The sequence below is a fragment of the Xenopus laevis genome, chromosome 5L (assembly GCF_017654675.1).
Source record: "Xenopus laevis strain J_2021 chromosome 5L, Xenopus_laevis_v10.1, whole genome shotgun sequence".
Taxonomy (NCBI): Eukaryota; Metazoa; Chordata; class Amphibia; order Anura; family Pipidae; genus Xenopus; species Xenopus laevis.
Window position 1 is genome coordinate 74,973,743 of NC_054379.1, and position 17,764 is coordinate 74,991,506.

At 36.5% G+C, this 17,764-nt stretch overlaps 1 protein-coding gene across 5 annotated transcripts in view; it reads left to right on the top strand.

Moving 5' to 3' along the window:
* The window catches only part of LOC108716793 (cAMP-specific 3',5'-cyclic phosphodiesterase 7B), a 160,336-nt gene extending 144,077 nt beyond the window's left edge, over positions 1–16,259 (top strand). For all 5 annotated transcript variants that reach the window (XM_041562960.1, XM_041562962.1, XM_041562963.1 and 2 more), the window contains 10 exons: positions 1,832–1,983; positions 3,274–3,337; positions 7,008–7,103; positions 9,371–9,471; positions 10,594–10,725; positions 11,284–11,375; positions 13,112–13,256; positions 13,470–13,566; positions 14,004–14,084; positions 14,951–16,259. In XM_041562960.1, the coding sequence (XP_041418894.1) occupies positions 1,832–1,983; positions 3,274–3,337; positions 7,008–7,103; positions 9,371–9,471; positions 10,594–10,725; positions 11,284–11,375; positions 13,112–13,256; positions 13,470–13,566; positions 14,004–14,084; positions 14,951–15,168 (1,178 nt within the window). In that variant the 3' untranslated portion in view covers positions 15,169–16,259. The remainder of the gene's footprint in view (positions 1–1,831; positions 1,984–3,273; positions 3,338–7,007; positions 7,104–9,370; positions 9,472–10,593; positions 10,726–11,283; positions 11,376–13,111; positions 13,257–13,469; positions 13,567–14,003; positions 14,085–14,950) is intronic.
* Positions 16,260–17,764: the final 1,505 nt, after the last annotated feature.

The window sequence follows — 17,764 nt, forward strand, 5'->3', positions numbered from 1 at the left end:
CTGGATATGTCATGTACCAAAGACGGTCATGCCCTCTGATTTTTTTTTCATTTCTGAATTCTTTAACATTTAATTTATAACAATAACTTTAAGTATTATCCAGCCCATATCTGTTCAGTTTTGCTGTGGAAACTGCTCTGGGAAACATCCCAGAAAACATATAAATATGTAATGTTATATACATAAAGCAAAACACATGGCAAAGTGGGATATCATTCACAGGAAATAGAAAACATGCGAAAGGAGCATCAGTTGATAAAATGAAAAAGAGAAGGAAAGTGAATGAGCTAACCTAACATTTCAGCAGCTAAGCTAGGAAGGGCATATCAGTTGTATAGAATTTTTAAGAGAAATATGACTGTAGAGTTTATGCACTCTCTGGCCATCTATGTCAGCCCTAGAACCTTCAACCAAGTTACATGGCACATACACTGTTTCTAATATAGTATATATATATATATATATATATATATATATATATATATATATATATATATATATATATATATATATATATATATATATATATATATATATATAAGCAATGGTCTGCATTTAAATGCCCTAGAACTAGATGATAGGCGTTGTTATAGTTAATAAGTTCACATTAAAAGATTGTGTAACAGCCAACTGCTATTCTGAAGGACAACCATGACACGAGCATCGTCAATCTCTGGACCCTCCCTCCTTTTACCAACACCCTTCAGTAAACACACTTACACATTTCCTTTGTGGATTGAAAATGCCGCAGCCATTTTATTAACACATAGGGGCAAATTCATCAAGGGTCGATTAACCCTCGATATTCGACTGGGAATGAAAATCCTTCGACTTCGAAAATCGAAGTCGAAGGATTTTGCGCAAATACTGCGATCGAACGATCGAAGGAATAATCATTCTATCGAACGATTAAATCCTTTGAATCGAACGATTCAAAGGATTTTAATCCAACGATCGAAGGATTATCCTTCGACCAAAAAAACTTACCCAAGCCTATGGGGACCTTCCCCATAGGCTAACAATGGGTTCGGTAGCTTTTAGGTGGCGAACTAGGGGGTCAAAGTTTTTTCTTAAAGAGACAGTACTTCGACTATCGAATGGTCGAATGACTTTTAGTTTGAACTTTGAATCCTTCGATTCGAAGTCAAAGTTGTAGTCGAAGGTTGAAGTAGCCCATTCGATGGTCGAAGTAGCCAAAAAAACACTTCGAAATTCGAAGTTTTTTTTCTTCTATTCTTTCACTCGAAGTTAATGAATTGGCCCCTTAAGTTAACTTTACATCTCTTAACATTTCCAAACCAAATAATCTTAAACAACTATTCCGTGGAATCTCCCCGTCCCCATTAGCTGCTGAAGGCTGCTCTTGTGGAGATCCACTTGCCAAGCACCTGTCCAAATCCTGAGGCTAGTCCTTTTGTCGCCTTTTAATAGTGGCCAATCACCATCACCCCTAGCCTCAGACCTAACCAACTTCTGCCATAATTTAAACTCCTAACACTTTGAACCTTACCTGCGACTGTAAAAAGACCCCGTCCCCTCTTGTTCCAATCTAGGGCGGGCGGGGCTGTATTACAAAATGGCGCTGATCCCTTTTGGCGCTATTCACTTCACTCCTCATGCTCCTCCCCCCAGATTACATTTCCCACAAACCCCTTCTTTCTTCATCTGGGCCCTCTTCCTTGCCCTGTAATGTCCCTGTCCTTCCACTGCTTTTCAGTCCCCATGGGCCTGCTTACTAATAAGAACTTCCTCAACATAATATGCTCTTGTATTTGTCCATTATTTAGCTTTTTCTAGATTTCTTATATTGATAATGTTTTGCCTTATGTAGATACTACACACTCAGGAGAAATCGGCACTAAGAAGAAAGTAAAGAGACTTTTGAGTTTCCAGAGATATTTTCATGCATCAAGGCTTCTGCGTGGAATTGTGCCACAAGCTTCTCTGCACTTGTTGGATGAAGACTATCTTGGACAGGCTCGGGTAAGGCTCAACAATACAGAATTTCTTCTCTGTATGTTTTAAAAATGTTTTAAAAGATTCACATCACCAGCCTGCACACAATAGTGGGGAAAACATACAAAAGTCTATGCTGCCTTTCCTATATTGAGCCTATAAAGGCAATATTTATAGGCTTAATGTGGTGTATTTCACTACATTTTTCCATTATCAAATTTACCTTTTAATAAAGCTGAAAAAATATACATATTATCAAAATGAATCAAATTTTTTGAGGAGGTATTCAATAGCAGGTGTGGTGAAAAGTCTGCAAAAATTTATTTTGTTTTGGAGACAAATACAATTTCCAGTGAAAATGTATTTTGTCTTGAAAGAAAGCATGACTCCACAAAAAACAATTGTTTATACGCATATTATCTGCTTGTTAAATGGAAGAGATGTGCTGTAGTTCTGAAATGACATTTCTGAAGTACAAAAATACTATTATTAATATTATTATTAATATTATTTCTTCATAGTGATAAAGCATTTTATCTGTGAATGTCCCAAACTAAAGCACCAGTGCGCGAATATCGAGGGTTAATTATTCAACCGTCGAAGTAAAATCCTCCGACTTCAAATATTGAAGTTGAAGGATTTTGCACTATTCCTACGATCGAAGGAATAATCGTGAAGGTGAAAGGGGCAGAGCACATCAACAAGAGGTGCAAGGCAGCCTTATCCATATACTACATGGTGTGGGGCCTGCTGGTGCTCTCAAACTTTCATGGTTGAATAACAGGCAAATAAGGGGATATGTAAGAGGCGGCAAATTGGATACCATTGTGCAATCCTCCCATCATTAATACAGTTCTGCCGAATGCAGACAGTTCTCTATTAATGGGGGATACATGCTGAAGCTGCTCCCACTGGTGCTGACAACAGGGCAGCATGCAAAAGGCAAAAAAGTGATCAATAGCATAATGGGCAAAATCCGAGTTGTCCAATAACCATTAGTAACCGATCTGATTTTTATTCTAACAACATTGGACTGTTCAGAGCTGATTGCTGTGATTTGCTGAACCAGTAACCCCATATTGCTACATATTATTATTCTCAAAATGTGTTTATTACCAAAACAGACTCATGACTAAAAACTGGTCATTCTTTAAGAAAGGTGAGACAATAAATCACCTTATAAAGATATATTGTGCATGCAGATGTCTATGGTTAGATGAATATATGGCACTAAATAACAAAAAAAATGATTTCCTTTCAACAAATGCATTCACCGAGTATTATATATTGATTTAATTTAATGATATTTTTCCACAGCATATGCTATCTAAAGTGGGAATGTGGAATTTTGACATCTTCCTGTTTGATCGCCTGACAAACGGTGAGTTCAAACATTATACAGTACATTGTGTTATGCACATGAAACTAAGAAAAACATATTTTGGGTGACAAACCTACTATCAACAAGGATATTAAAAACCTTAAATAGCCTTCATAGGGACACCAGCTATCCAGAAAACTCTGAGATACCATTTTCATGATAGTCCTATTTCAAATAAATAATTGTCCATTTTTAATCAAATGCAAAGAAACAAGATACTTAAAAGTGAAAAGTAAAACATTACATTACATATAGTAAAAAGTGATAAGAAAAGTGTGAGAAAACCTTTCATTAAAGGAACTTCTGTCAAAATGTGCTTGGCGCCACTCTGAATCAGGCACTGTGGCACCTATTGATGGTAGATTCAGGTTTCCCACAGCACCCTGTGTGAATAGCCACAGCGCACTTGTGCCAAAAGAATAGGGCACACACGTCACTCACATGCCAAACAGAAAGCACATGAACATTTACATTCATTTTGGCAAATTGGGTGCAATTCACCAGATTCATTGGACCTTTTTGCCCGCAATGACGCTGTATTTCTGGGAAAAACCTCTGCATTTTTGGAAAAAAACCATGGTGATTTCACTCAAAATTGAACTAAATCTGCACAACATCAGAGGAGCTGACAGTCTAAGTTCTGTATTAATTTAATTCAGCAAACACTAGGGCAGGAGTGCCCATACTACTTTTAGTGATGTTGTCCCATTATGACCTAAATCATATAAAAGCATTGTTAGCATTCTGTTCGAATTAAAACAGTATCTTACTATTGTATTGATTTATGAGCAAATGTATATTGCTAGGTTTAACTAACAACTATTTATTATTTAACTTTAATGAATAAACAGTAATAAATATCTGAATGAAAAGCATGAAACAGGAAGGTAATTTAGACAAGCTGTTTGTTGACAGTGTCTTAAGATCCACTGATCACCAGCTAAAGGTCTACTGGTAGATCCCGATCTTCCTTTTGGGCACCCCTGCACTAGGGTCTGTTTCATCAGGAGCTAATTGAACTCCCTGTTTTTGAAATGGAAATGGAAACCCGCGCATAAACACGCCTTAAAGTTAGTGGCATGTTCAGAATCTAACTCAGTGTAACTCAACGTAACCCACTTCTGCAGGACAGCAGTACTAGTGACCGAGCCTGTGTTTTGCTCCAGTTTTCAGTCTTCTTTTTTTAAAGGGAGGATAAAAATACCCCAACATATGCATACTGGAAAAGATATACATACATACCTTAGTTTTGTAAAGTGTTTGATGTCTATCTATATTTTGCATTGGTCTTGGTCGAGGAACTAAGCTTTAGGCTTTACAGTTAACATCATTTAAGATGACATGATTTTCAAATTAGCTCTACTGCATATTGGTTCTTGTGTATTGGTAAAAAGTGACAGACAGGATGTGGTGGAAATTCTGATATGCCACAGGGAATGGAATAAAACAGCACTGTTCCATAATGGCACTCTGATGTTGAACAATGTTGAATCCGGATAGATTAACAGAGTAAACTCTTGCAACAGTGTTTGTGATAATCCTGGTTTAACAATGCATTACATAACATGGATGTAATCAGCTTCAAACTGTCAACAGATGGTGAGAGTTTCAAACAGAAATTAATCGTAGAGAATTATGAATATATTCAATTAGTAATCGTGTGCTCTTTATGGGCCAACATCAATTATAAACCAATTCTGGATTAAGATTACATTACAACTGTCTAGAGGTCTCGTCTTCCTTTAGTAATAAGAAGAGAAGTGACATGTCAGGTAACAACATCACTGGGAATACAGTATAAACCCAACACGTCTGTTTTTAAGTTACTACATTAGATGAAATAAGTTTTTGGTTCAAATACAAGCTAATCCAACTTTTATTGGCCAGCACAGCCTTACAGAAAAACAGATACAGATTGAAGCAGTCAGCTCCTGTAAAAAGCCATTTATTTTGCAAATACACAAAACAGTGGAGGGGTTGAAATTGTTTGTTAGAATGTGAAGAACAAAGGTTTAGTTTAGTACTTATGTACATGTAAGTGGCATATTTTCTTTGTATCACATCTCATATTGTTTGCTTTGATTGTACCATTCCTAATAATTGTAACCCGGGCCCACCCCACACTGTTACTATATGGCACCAAGTCTTTTCTGCTTTCTGAAAAGAGACATACCTAAAGATAATGTATATCAATAGGGAATGGCAGCCAATATTTTTTATAAGATACTTAAAAAAAATCTGTTACAAAAACCCTTCATTTTAAGGTTAGGAAATATAGATTTTTTTTATACTATATCAGTGCTGTCCACCTTCTGTGGTACAGAGGGCCGAAATTTTTCAGGCCTACATAGTGGAGGGCCAATAATGGAAGCCAGTGTTGACCACTCCCTGTTTTAAAACCACACCCACTTTAAACCACACCCATGTTACTCTGCCTGTGTGTGCCCTGCTCTGCCTGCGGAACATAAGCCTGGTATTTGTTCTGGGGCTTTGTTAGCATTTGAAAATAAATTATTGTTAGGGGCCCCTAAGGTGTTTAATCATGTGCTGGGGATGCTGTGTTAGAGAAAGAGTAGTCAGCACACGGATTCTCGATATTCTTTAAGGATGGTGCATGTTCTGCAATGGCCACTTCCCATTGGCAAACAATACTGTGTAGAGATTGAACAGCACCATCAATTCTTGAGTAGTTTAAAAAGCCTTTATTTGTGCTTTTGTGGGCATCACCGCAACGTTTCAGGCCATGCGGCCTTTTATCAAGCTTGATAAAAGGCCGCATGGCCTGAAACGTTGTGGTGATGCCCACAAAAGCACAAATAAAGGCTTTTTAAACTACTCAAGAATTGATGGTGCTGTTCAATCTCTACACGGGGATGCTGTGTTATCCAAGGGGAAGAGGAGGCATATGGATTTAAGGGTGTGTCTTAATATGACAACTTTTTTCACATATGAGTGATAAATGATATCCCTGCAGTGAGCACCAACCATTTGGTTTTTTGGTGTGCTACCACAATTAATGTGGACATGATCATTTCTCTGTAATAATAAAACAGAACATTGTCCTTGATCACAACTAATATATAATTAATCCTTATTGGAGTAAAAAAATCATTTTAGGTTTATTTGTTTAAATTATCATTTAGTAGACTTAAGTTATGGTGATTCAAATTATGATTAGTTTCCTTATCCAAAAAAAACCCAGGTCCCATGCATTCTGGATAACAGGTCTCATACCTGTATACTGTGCTGCTGCCTTTGGTTTAAATGCAGTTTTACATTCCTTCCCAATGCTGAACACAGATCAGCTCATTTGTTAAAAAATTGGAATACTGTAACTCACTTATACTTAATATCTAAAGACTGTTTATTAATGGGTGAAATTTGATGGTTGCAATTGGTATGAACAGAGTATTAAGCATATACTGTATGTTTGACAGGGCTGCCTTAGATTGAACACATTTAAGTCTCCATTTGTTATGACACAATACAGCAGTTGAGTGCTGGGCCCCCTTTTTCTACATGAACTACATTGATTGGCATGGCCAGGGAGTCACACCACCAGAAGTTAAAACAATTTATATACACAGGGTTCAAAAATCGTGTTATACCTGTCAGTCACATCTCTTTTTATATGGTATATTTCATAAGTATATTTCTTTTTTTCTTTCAGGTAACAGCTTAGTTACGTTATTGTGCCATCTGTTTAATGTCCACGGGCTTATTCATCACTTTCAGCTTGACATGGTCAAATTACACAGATTTTTAGGTAAGTACTATAATAGTTAATATGTTCTTGACTAACTTTGCATTATGATATTTTGCTACCCTTAGCAGATGTGTAATCACGACCAGAATAGATCATGGTAAGTACCAGGCATATTAATATGCTGTTGGCTAATTTTGTATTATGATATGTTGCTACCCTTAGTAGATTTGTAATCATGACTGGAATAGAACATGGAGTCTAACCGGAGTTAGTCATACCAAGTTCCTTGAAGCTGATAAACACCACTGAAGCAGTCTCTGTAACCCCGTGGCTTTTGTCCTTGGATTTATTATCAATATATTCTCATCTTGCAAAATTCCCCTATTTGATAATAAAGGAGACATGAATGTTGAAATCCATCTGGATTTTAAGTTGTATAACAGGCCCAAAGATGGACAGTAATACATTTGCATTTCTTTAGTGAGACAAACTCCTCGTGGGAGTTGTTATATTGAGTCTGCTGGAATGTACAACAAGAAAAACAGGGCTATCTGGCACAGGGCCAAAAAAAAAAATTAGTCTTTATTAGTTAATGTTAAAAATATTCTTACATCTCCATAGGCCCTATGCGTTTCGTACCCCAAAGGTACATGGGTCTAGGGCTGGTGCACCTGGACCACACAATCCACTTGGTGAGCTATTTACATTGATGTTCTGGAGCATCTTTTCTTCCTTTTGTCGCAACTTATATTGAGTCTGCTGCCAAAGGCTGCAGGAGGCCCAGAACCACTCCTGTATCCAACTACCGGTAAGTGGTTGTGAGTAGAGAGAGAGCTTAGAGGTCTATTAAGTGTCAAAAGAACATTTTCAGTTTTTTCCTCTGGAAAAGGGTCAAAAGTGACCAGGCTTAGTAAGTGATCTTGAAGTGTATTTAAATCAGTGAAAGCGGTGGAAGGATTTCATTTAATCTTTTGGTTTGTTTATTGGTTTGGATCATACGACAAACTGTATCATTTTCTGTGGATAACTCTTTCCCCTTGGTTCTGCTTGTAATATATTTTTGATATGCTTTATAATTACTTTAGGATCTGTAGGCTAACATGCTAGTTTTGGTAAAAATATTACTAAGTGAGAATTTAGTGAGAATGTATTGTTGAATACAGTAAGGAGCCATTTATGATCTGGACAAGTTTTTAGAGAATTATTATTTATTGATTTATAAAACTGCTAAAAATCCAAATCCAAAAATACTAAATCTAAAACCTGTCGAGGTCATGTAGAAGTCAATAGTAGATGTCCTTGAAGTTGTTTCTTGAAATCGTAATCTGATAAAATTAGGGTTTTCGGGTGACAACTCGGAAAGATCGTTAATTGGGGCGACAATTTGTGCAATTGGAATTGTTGCGCGATTTTGTTGCCACAGTCTCCACACGCACTTTTTCTAGCTGTTTTTGTAATAAATGAGTTAAATTCATGGATAGGAGTTAGTCCGACTTGGTTTTAATAAAATAAATAAGATCAACTTAAGTTTTAGTAAATCCCTCCCTAGGTTTTTTTAAAGAGACACTTCAGAGAATTAATCTACAGTGTGTCTATTTTTCCGTTAATAGCAAGTATACAATATTTATGTGAGTGCTTCAAGCAAGCAAACCTGACCCACATTTTATGCTTAAATGTAAAACTAGTTATTTGACTATTCTGCAGAAGCACTATACAGCCTTCAAATGCAACAATGAATGTCAAGTATTTGACATATACGCAAAACACCCTAGAAATTTAATTCTGGGGCTATTAAGCATCTTTCGTTAACTACTGGAAATCCAGATATACCCTCAGCTTTCCTAACCCAATTAATTTGCACAAAAACTTGAACATGAACTAAATGAGGTAAAGGGTGTAATTGTGTAAGATAGTGGTCGATTTTACTGGTCCCAACCAATAGGTCAGATTGATTACTTGGTGGAAGGTGGAAATTGATTGGTAGTAGTTGTTCCCCATGCTGGCTGGCTGACAGCAATTTTTATAAGGACTTCATTTGACACCTCCATTTTCGATTGTCCTAAACCTGATGCCATCTGCTGTATGACAACAATATAACTGGGGCTGCAAAATCATCTTTAGAAACAAACATGAAATAGTCCCAGATTAAAAAACAGGAAATGTGATATTTGTTGAAAGCATTATCCCTAGTTTATTTTTACATTTCATCGTATAAAGTAGGTACAGCTAGGAAGGCGACATTTCATTTTTTTTTGTGAGACCCCTCTGTAAATATCACATATTTTAAAAAGTGCATGCAGCAAGTGATCTTTTGTTTTCAATTTTAGTAATGGTGCAAGAAGATTACCATAGCCAAAACCCTTATCACAACGCTGTCCATGCTGCGGATGTCACACAAGCTATGCACTGCTACTTGAAAGAGCCAAAGGTACGTAATAGAATCTTAATGTTTAAGATTTGTGAATGCAATGAACCTCTTAATTTTCATCCTACTGATATGCCTGCAGTTTAACATTAAATCATTTTTTTGTATGTCCTTGACTGGTATAAGACTACAGCCCTTGAAATGCAGAGTACAAAGTGCAGAGTATAAACAAGGCACAAAGGGTCATATTTTTTCCCACAATGCACCTTTCTTCCATAGAGTTGCACTTACCATCACTGCATGTTTCAGCACTAGTCGGTGTCCCTGGCTTTCACCTTGAATGTCATTTGTGATATATTCAAGGTGCTTTTGGGTCCTGTAACTCGCACCCGACAAGGACCAGTTTGAATGCTATGGTTAAAGGGATTCTGTCATGATATTTATGATGTCATTTTTACACTTTACACTGTTTACGCTGCAAATAATTCACTTTAACATATAAAATATAATCTAACAAGTGTATTTTATTAGTTGTAATATCGGTGCGTAGGTAGCCATCTCAGGTCATTTTGCCTGGTCATGTGCTTTCAGAAAGCGCCAGTGCTGCACTATGGAACCTTTATATACCTTTCTTTTGTATAGATTCTAAGTGGCACAGTATTGTGCACCTTAGCAAACCAAAATTAAAGCCATGCTCATGCTAAATGTACATTCATACCTTTTTAATGTAGGCCATAAGCTGTTATACTGCTATTTTGGCATTGCATGACACTATTTTTTGAGTTTTATAATGTTGGACAGCCAGGGCACAATGGAGCCTTACTCAAGACTGAATCTGCAAAATCTTCTAAGAAGCTAGAAGAAAACAAATAATAGAACAAGAACGAGAATTTGAGAATGTGAATAATAAAACTGACATCCCTGCTATAGATTCGGTGGTGTACAGATTCTGTATATAAAACAAATAGTTTTGTCAGAATGATAGCATTCACATTAGTGTGAAACAGACTGTTTCATATATTCTAACGTCATTTATTATAACTTCTAGATAAATATATAAGATGATACCATATATGACCTTTCCTGTAACTGAGCTTTTGAGATTCACATTTTTTTTTTTTAATAAACATTTGGGCTTTTTATTACTTATGGCTTAACTATGATTTCTTGTCTTATCCATAATAGCTTGCCAGTTTTCTTACTCCTCTGGACATCATGCTTGGGCTATTAGCAGCAGCAGCACACGATGTTGACCACCCAGGGGTTAACCAGCCATTTTTAATAAAAACCAAACATCACCTTGCAAGCTTGTATCAGGTAAGGTAGGGAAGAGGAGTGTGAACCTAAGAATGTTATGTTGTATAACCTATGTGTCTGAAAAAGATCTATATACTCTCTCTAGGCAATTAAAACATTTTAATGATTAAATAATATAAGGATAAATGGTATATATAATTTAACTAATAAGCACTGGAACAAAGAAAAAAGCAAAGGTTTATGAGTTTTATGAATTTGTGGATTTTTCTGTTTTTTTAATAGTAATGTCAACTTGGATTTAGCCAAATGTGAACAACCTTAATCCTATGCACTCTGTTTTAGGGGCAAAACTTTTGGGACTGCTAAAGCCCCACTACTATAAATTAAATAAACCGAAGAACATAACAAAAATAAATGAACATCACTCACAATTACAAGACAAACTACTCTATGCATCCTTAGTACATCTAGTACAAACTACACTATGCATCCTTAGTACTGTTGTAAGCATCCCCAATATAATCAACATTTTTTCCTTTCCTTTGCCTTTTTTACAGTCCTATTAATTTTTTATCTTATGCAATTTATATCACTTATCATACTGCCTTTCCTCAATAGAACACATCTGTGTTAGAGAACCATCACTGGAGGTCCACTGTCGGAATGCTGAGAGAATCGCGGGTATTATCTCACCTGCCAAAGGAAATGACGTAAGTGATATTACACATGGCATTCATTATAATGAGTATTTATTTATAAAGTTAGCATTTCCAATTGCGGTTTGTTTATAAACTTAAAGCATTTTTCATTGCATTCTATTCTAGATTAAAGAAAAATAAACCATAGCCTACAGATGGACTTTATTTATGCATTTAGTGTTCAGTCAAACATTTACTGCAATGAACTGATTGGTGTGTCAGGTGCATCCATCCAAACCAATATAAACATAGGAATAGGAGTTCAGTGTTCTCCCTTGATCTTAGACTGGAAGCAATTATTGAGCACAGATTACAGTTTGTCATATGCTGTTTATAGCAGCCAAAATAATTTTATTAGACAGTCACCGACATATTTTAGTAATATTTCTTTGACTGGAGAATCATATTTCAAGGCATTTATAATACATTTATGAAAAAGGAGTGGCTTGCAGTGCTTTATGACAGAGATTCTAGCTATATTTACAACAGATAATGTTGCACAAAAGATTTATAGCAAGATTAATTGATAACAGTCAGTATAAACAATTCAATAAAATTGTTGAATAGAGTAGAGTAGCGAGTGAAAGAGAATACAGAAACCAAATCCCCAATAAGTTGTAAATTAGGTATCTTATGTAACAAATTTCCTACACCATATCTGAAATAAGATTATTAACAAAATTAAGTGATGAAAGTATTACAGTTTGTAAAACCCATAATAGTCAAGTATTTATCATCATCATTAGTTATTTAAAAGGAAACAGTCCATTGCTGTTATTGATTTTAATAGGTACAGGTACAAATGTCTAATATGGTTGCAGCTAATGTACCAGTGTTTGCTCTGTGTGATTAAACAAGCCATGTGAAGTCTTTAAAGGAAAAGTAAAGCTTAATTAAAGAAGTAGGGCAGAAATGTTGCTCTACTTCTCTGCTGATTCACTGCACATGCTCTGTGCTGTTGTCACTCACTGAGCTTAGGGACCACTCAAAATATACAGTACACATAGAAAATATATGTCACAGTATAAGGCTGATTAGTAATTAATACAGATAATTACTACATAGTAGCACAGAAACCAGTGCAACTAACACCAAAAATTTAATAATCAGTCTGCATTAACTTATATGACAGGCCAACCTTATTTTCTGCTTGATAATTTGTTACGACCCCTAAGCTTAACTTCTCAACAGCTGCTCAGAGCCCACTGAGCATGTGAGTGTCGCAGACACTTTCCAAGATGGTGACCCCCTGTGAAAAGTTTGAAACTCTAGATCAGGGATCCTCAACCTTTACAACCCATGAGCAACATTCATAAGTAAAAGGAGTTGGGGAGCAACAACAGCATGAAAAATATTCCTGGGTGCCAAATAAGTGCTGTGATTGGCCATTTAGTAGGCCCCTATGTGGAATGTCAACCTACATTGAGGCTTTGTTTGGCAGTAAATCTGGTTTTTATACAACCAAAACTTGCCTCCAAGCCTGGAATTCAAAAATAAGCACCTGCTTTGAGGCCACTGGGAGCAACATCCAAGAGCAACATGTTGCTTGTGAGCTACTGGTTGGGGATGACTGCTCTAGATCATTGCTGCTATTGAGAAGCTGAAACTTTAGGCTGATGCAATAAGTTCCGTATATAAAATATGGCATTTTTAGCCATATTCATGTTTTTGGTTTAGTTCTCCTTTTAAAGTAGTGTCCTCTCTGTGTTCCTGCTGTTTCATGTAACCATGGAATATTTCGATTTCAGACAGGATATTGAACAGCAGTTGGGCTCTTTAATACTGTCAACAGACATCAATCGGCAGAATGAGTTCCTTAGCCGTTTGAAAGATCACCTGAACAACAAAGATCTCTGCTTGGAGGATACAGAACACCGGCACTTCATGCTGCAGGTAACACTGATTCCTGTTGTTCAGATGTTGCCCTAGCAATGAGTGATCTTATACAGTGCATAATACCCTGTCAATAACTGAGCCCTGATTGGTCACATAGACTTGATGGATACTTATAATGAACATTTTATTCTAAGGTATTGCATTGCATAATTGTCATTGCTGCTTGATTTATTGATTTAAACTACTGCCTTTAATTCTCACCCTATGTAGATTGCTCTGAAGTGTGCGGACATTTGCAACCCATGCCGTGTCTGGGAACTGAGCAAGCAGTGGAGTGAAAGGGTCTGTGAGGAATTTTACAGGCAAGGTCAGTAGCTAAACACAAAATTTTGGGGCTCCTCTCATGATGAGAAAATCGCAACAGCAAGCATATTTTGGCAATACTTTCCATTTTATTAAACAAAGTTCCTTGCGGCCATACACACTATTGCATCTTACTGCATCACTGCGCACGCATCACTGCCTGCTTTGAAATTAGAAAGGGAACCCTGGAATGAACATGTCCATTGAGAAGGTGTAACTTTCAGGATTTCCTTGGCACGGTACTATGCTACACCACACATGACTATATAACGCCATCTAAACATTAGAAATTACCTCATAGTTATTAAGGGTCAAGAGATGGGTAAAAATTCAAAGAACATTCCCCTACACTACACCCCAGAACGGTACTTTGAGAATCCCGTACCTCTCATAATGGTTGTTTATCAGCTGGCTTACATAACATAATTGTTTATTTATTAGGAGAACTTGAACGAAAGCTTGGACTGGATATAAGCCCCTTGTGCAATCAGCAAAAGGACACTGTACCAAGTATACAAGTTGGTGAGTTCTCACTTCTGTTATGCAGCTATATTTTACATTGATATAGGATATATTCTTTTTTATTTTTACTTTCCCACCATTAGAAAACTGTATGTTGTTTTCTAGGTTTCTTAAAATTGCAATGAATGTTCGTGTTCTATCTAGAAGAATATGGGAAGACTTTTGAGCACTAGATGCTTATTTTGCTTAAATGTAGTAACAAACACTGAGCTAAATGTATCTTTGCTGGTTAACTGGCAAATAATTCAGTTGGTTGGTTGGTTTTGGTACTTGCCGTCTTCCAAAAAGTAAAATTTAGTCTTTCATAATATTAGCAAGACTGGTAGTAGGAGGATTTATGGGATAGGGCACCTATTAAAATTTAAATTGATAGCAATTTGTAAATAACTACAGTCAGGCCCGGATTTGTGGAGAGGCCACCAAGGCTCGGGCCTAGGACGGCAGGATATTAGGGGGCGTCATGAAGCCCAATCACACCCACATTGGTTCGGAAGTTCTGAGGCTGATCATGAGATACAATCGTTTTTTAAATTTCTCATGTGCCAATCACTAGTGCTCTCAATCTGATGATGAAAATTTGTGCATGTTCACGAATGAAGGGGAGGGGACAGGGGTGACGAACAGCAGCGGGCCTAGGGGTGTCCGCTATGTAAATCCGGCCCTGACTACAGTGCTAATCAATGGCCTGTCCAACAGATTTAAATCTGTCCTGTTATTTATTTATCATTTTTACCTTGCTTCCTAAATGGTCCAATTGAAATGTTTTGAATTTGTGTGAAGAAAGAACATTTTATTTATCACAGTCATTGTTTAATCAAACAATGTATTGGGTGCTAATGCATATTTTTATTTTGTCTTGTCTATAGGCTTCATAACATATATAGCTGAGCCTCTCTTTGTTGAGTGGGGCCATTTTACAGGGGACACACCATTGTCTGTAAATATGCTAAACCATCTCAGGAAGAACAAGTCAAAGTGGAGAGCATTGCTACACAAGCAGCGCAGCAAGAGCAATGACCGTTTGGGGCAAGGAACAGAGGACAAAGATGACAAAAAGCTCACAGAAGATGGAGCCGCACAGTGACTATTTCAGACCCTTCTTTGTAGCATTTCTGGTCTTTCCTTTGCTTCTTACAATGAAGAATGATTTAAAAAAAAATAAAATAAAAAAAAGCTCAGGTGAGCTGCTGTTAGTTTTCACAGCAGTTGGGGTAAAGCAGGATTGGAGAAAGTAGAAGAGAAAAGAATTTAGGGTTGAGGTGGCGAGTCATTTTACCATATTCTGGTGTTCTGTTGTCTCACTCTTTCCGGCATATCTTTCTTATTTCTCCAAGAGTTAAATCAGCATCACCTCATGGTCTTCATTTTATATGGCCAATGGATTGAAGAATACAGAAACATGTTTAAGGCTTTGTATCTTGATACAGTGACTTTGAACAATAATCAAGGGACTTCTTACACCTTGACTACCAGTACTGTGGAAGGGACTCTCTGAGAACTCCATATAATTGCCCCATCACCTGGAGCCATTTGCTTTTTTCTTTTGTGAAAGCAAAGACATTGAGTAGAACCACAGAACAGAAAAACACCAGCATTAACTGGACTCAGAAGTGATCAGTCTGAGAAATGAACTTTATTTTAATATGACCTGAAAGAATTAGTTAAAAAAAAAAAAAAATATATATATATATATATATATATATATATATCATTTCTTCTTAAATTTTATATTCATACGAGCTGTTTGAAATATTTGAATTAAGCACTACCGTAGAAGACAAAGAGACATTTTTTTAACGCTTTAACACCACTTTGGATTCTGGTATTTTAGCTACAATAAGGTGTAGTGCAATGAATTCTTCATAAGGAATGTGATGGTCATATAAATGCTGGTTGGGAATGTTCAGTGTTCCAACCTATGGCCACTTTATAATTTTTATGATTGAAGGTTTAAAGTTGTTGTTGCAAATTGTGTATAGTCCCACTTGTAAATTTTCTGTATATACTGAGCTTCTTACCCACATGCCAAAATAATTGAGGATCGGCTACCTGTACAAATATTGGCACTGTGAACAGAAAACTGTTACTTTTAACAAAAAAATTGCTTTTGTAAATATGGTAAATAGATTATCTCTAATAGTGCTTTCATTTTCATATAAAGGCCTTAAATTTTAACTTGTCATGTTTCAGTTGTTGCATTCTCTTCATAAATCACCAATGCCTTTTGGTTAATCTCCAAAATTTATTAGCAGTTACCAAGAATCTGGCAGCATTCAAAATCATTTCACCATGATATCAGAACTTCTTCGATCACTATTGCTTCAGTAAATGACCTTTCGTTGTTCTTTCTTTTCCAATTATGTTTATTGGTATTTAAAAATTAAACAGTAAGAGCAAAACCAACAAAATATTGATTTACAATAAAGCCCATCAGTTTACATAATAAAAGAAAAGAATTATTATTACATTTCATTTCAATCCAATGAAAATAAAGCAACAAATGCCAACTTTAACAAAAATTCATCAAGGAAAAAATAAATTAATACAGAATAAAAATAAATAAAATCTTCCTCTCTACTAACCAAGCAAATAAAACATGTTCTAACCTTTCATTGTTAAGCTGTACAGTAATCCTGTATTTAGGATCTCTGGATCACAAGGACTTTTTATGATCAGTGGAATGGTGATGTTGAATGCTATGTTTTCCTGTAATAAGGTGTTAAATATTACCTAGCCAGCCAGCTTCTGGGTGAAACAATAGTGTACCCCATGGTGAGATACTAAAAACATATTAAAGGAGAAGGAATAGCATTTCACAATTGGGGTGCCAAAGGTTAGGCACCCTAAAGTGATTATTTTTACTTACATTTGGAGGTGCCAAAACCTGACACCCTAGGCCTGCACTCCTATCAGCAGAAAACCGCACAGGCCTGGGGTTTTTCTAAAGAGCACCACAGAGAGATCCTCTTCCGTCTTCTTCGGGGCAGATGCATGCGCAGTAGATCGAAAAAGCCGGCTTTTTCGTTTAAGTCTGGCTTTCATCTCTACTGCGCATGCGCAACTGCGAGAAGACCCGAAGAAGCAGGAAGAGGATCTCTCCGTGGTGGTTGCTAGAAGAACCCTGGCCCAGTGTGGTTTTCTGATGATAGGAGCGCCAGCCTGGGGTGTCAGGTTAGTAAAAGAAGTCACTTGAGGGTGCCTAACTTTTGGCACCCCCAAATGTAAAATGTTATTTCTTCTCCTTTAAGGTTTAACTAAGCAGTAAACAGCAGCATGCAGGTTGGATTGGTTAATGGTAAGTTGCGAGTTTTGATTGTCTGTCTGTATGTATAACTTATATAGCACTACAGAATACTTAGTGCTATACGATTTAGAAAAGTACACACAGGGAGGAAAACCATTAAAATAAAGAAATAAGTACAGGTATGGGACCTGTTATCCAAAATGCTCGGGACCTGGGGTTTTTCGGATAATGGAACTTTCCATAATTTGGGTCTCCATGCCTTAAGTCTACTAGAAATGTATTTAAACATTAAATAAACCCAATAGGATGGTTTTGCTTCCAATAAGGATCAATTATATCTTAGTTGGGATCAAGTACAAGCTACTGTTTTATTATTACAGAGAAAAAGGAAATCATTTTAAAAAATTTGGATTATTTGGATAAAATGGAGTCTATG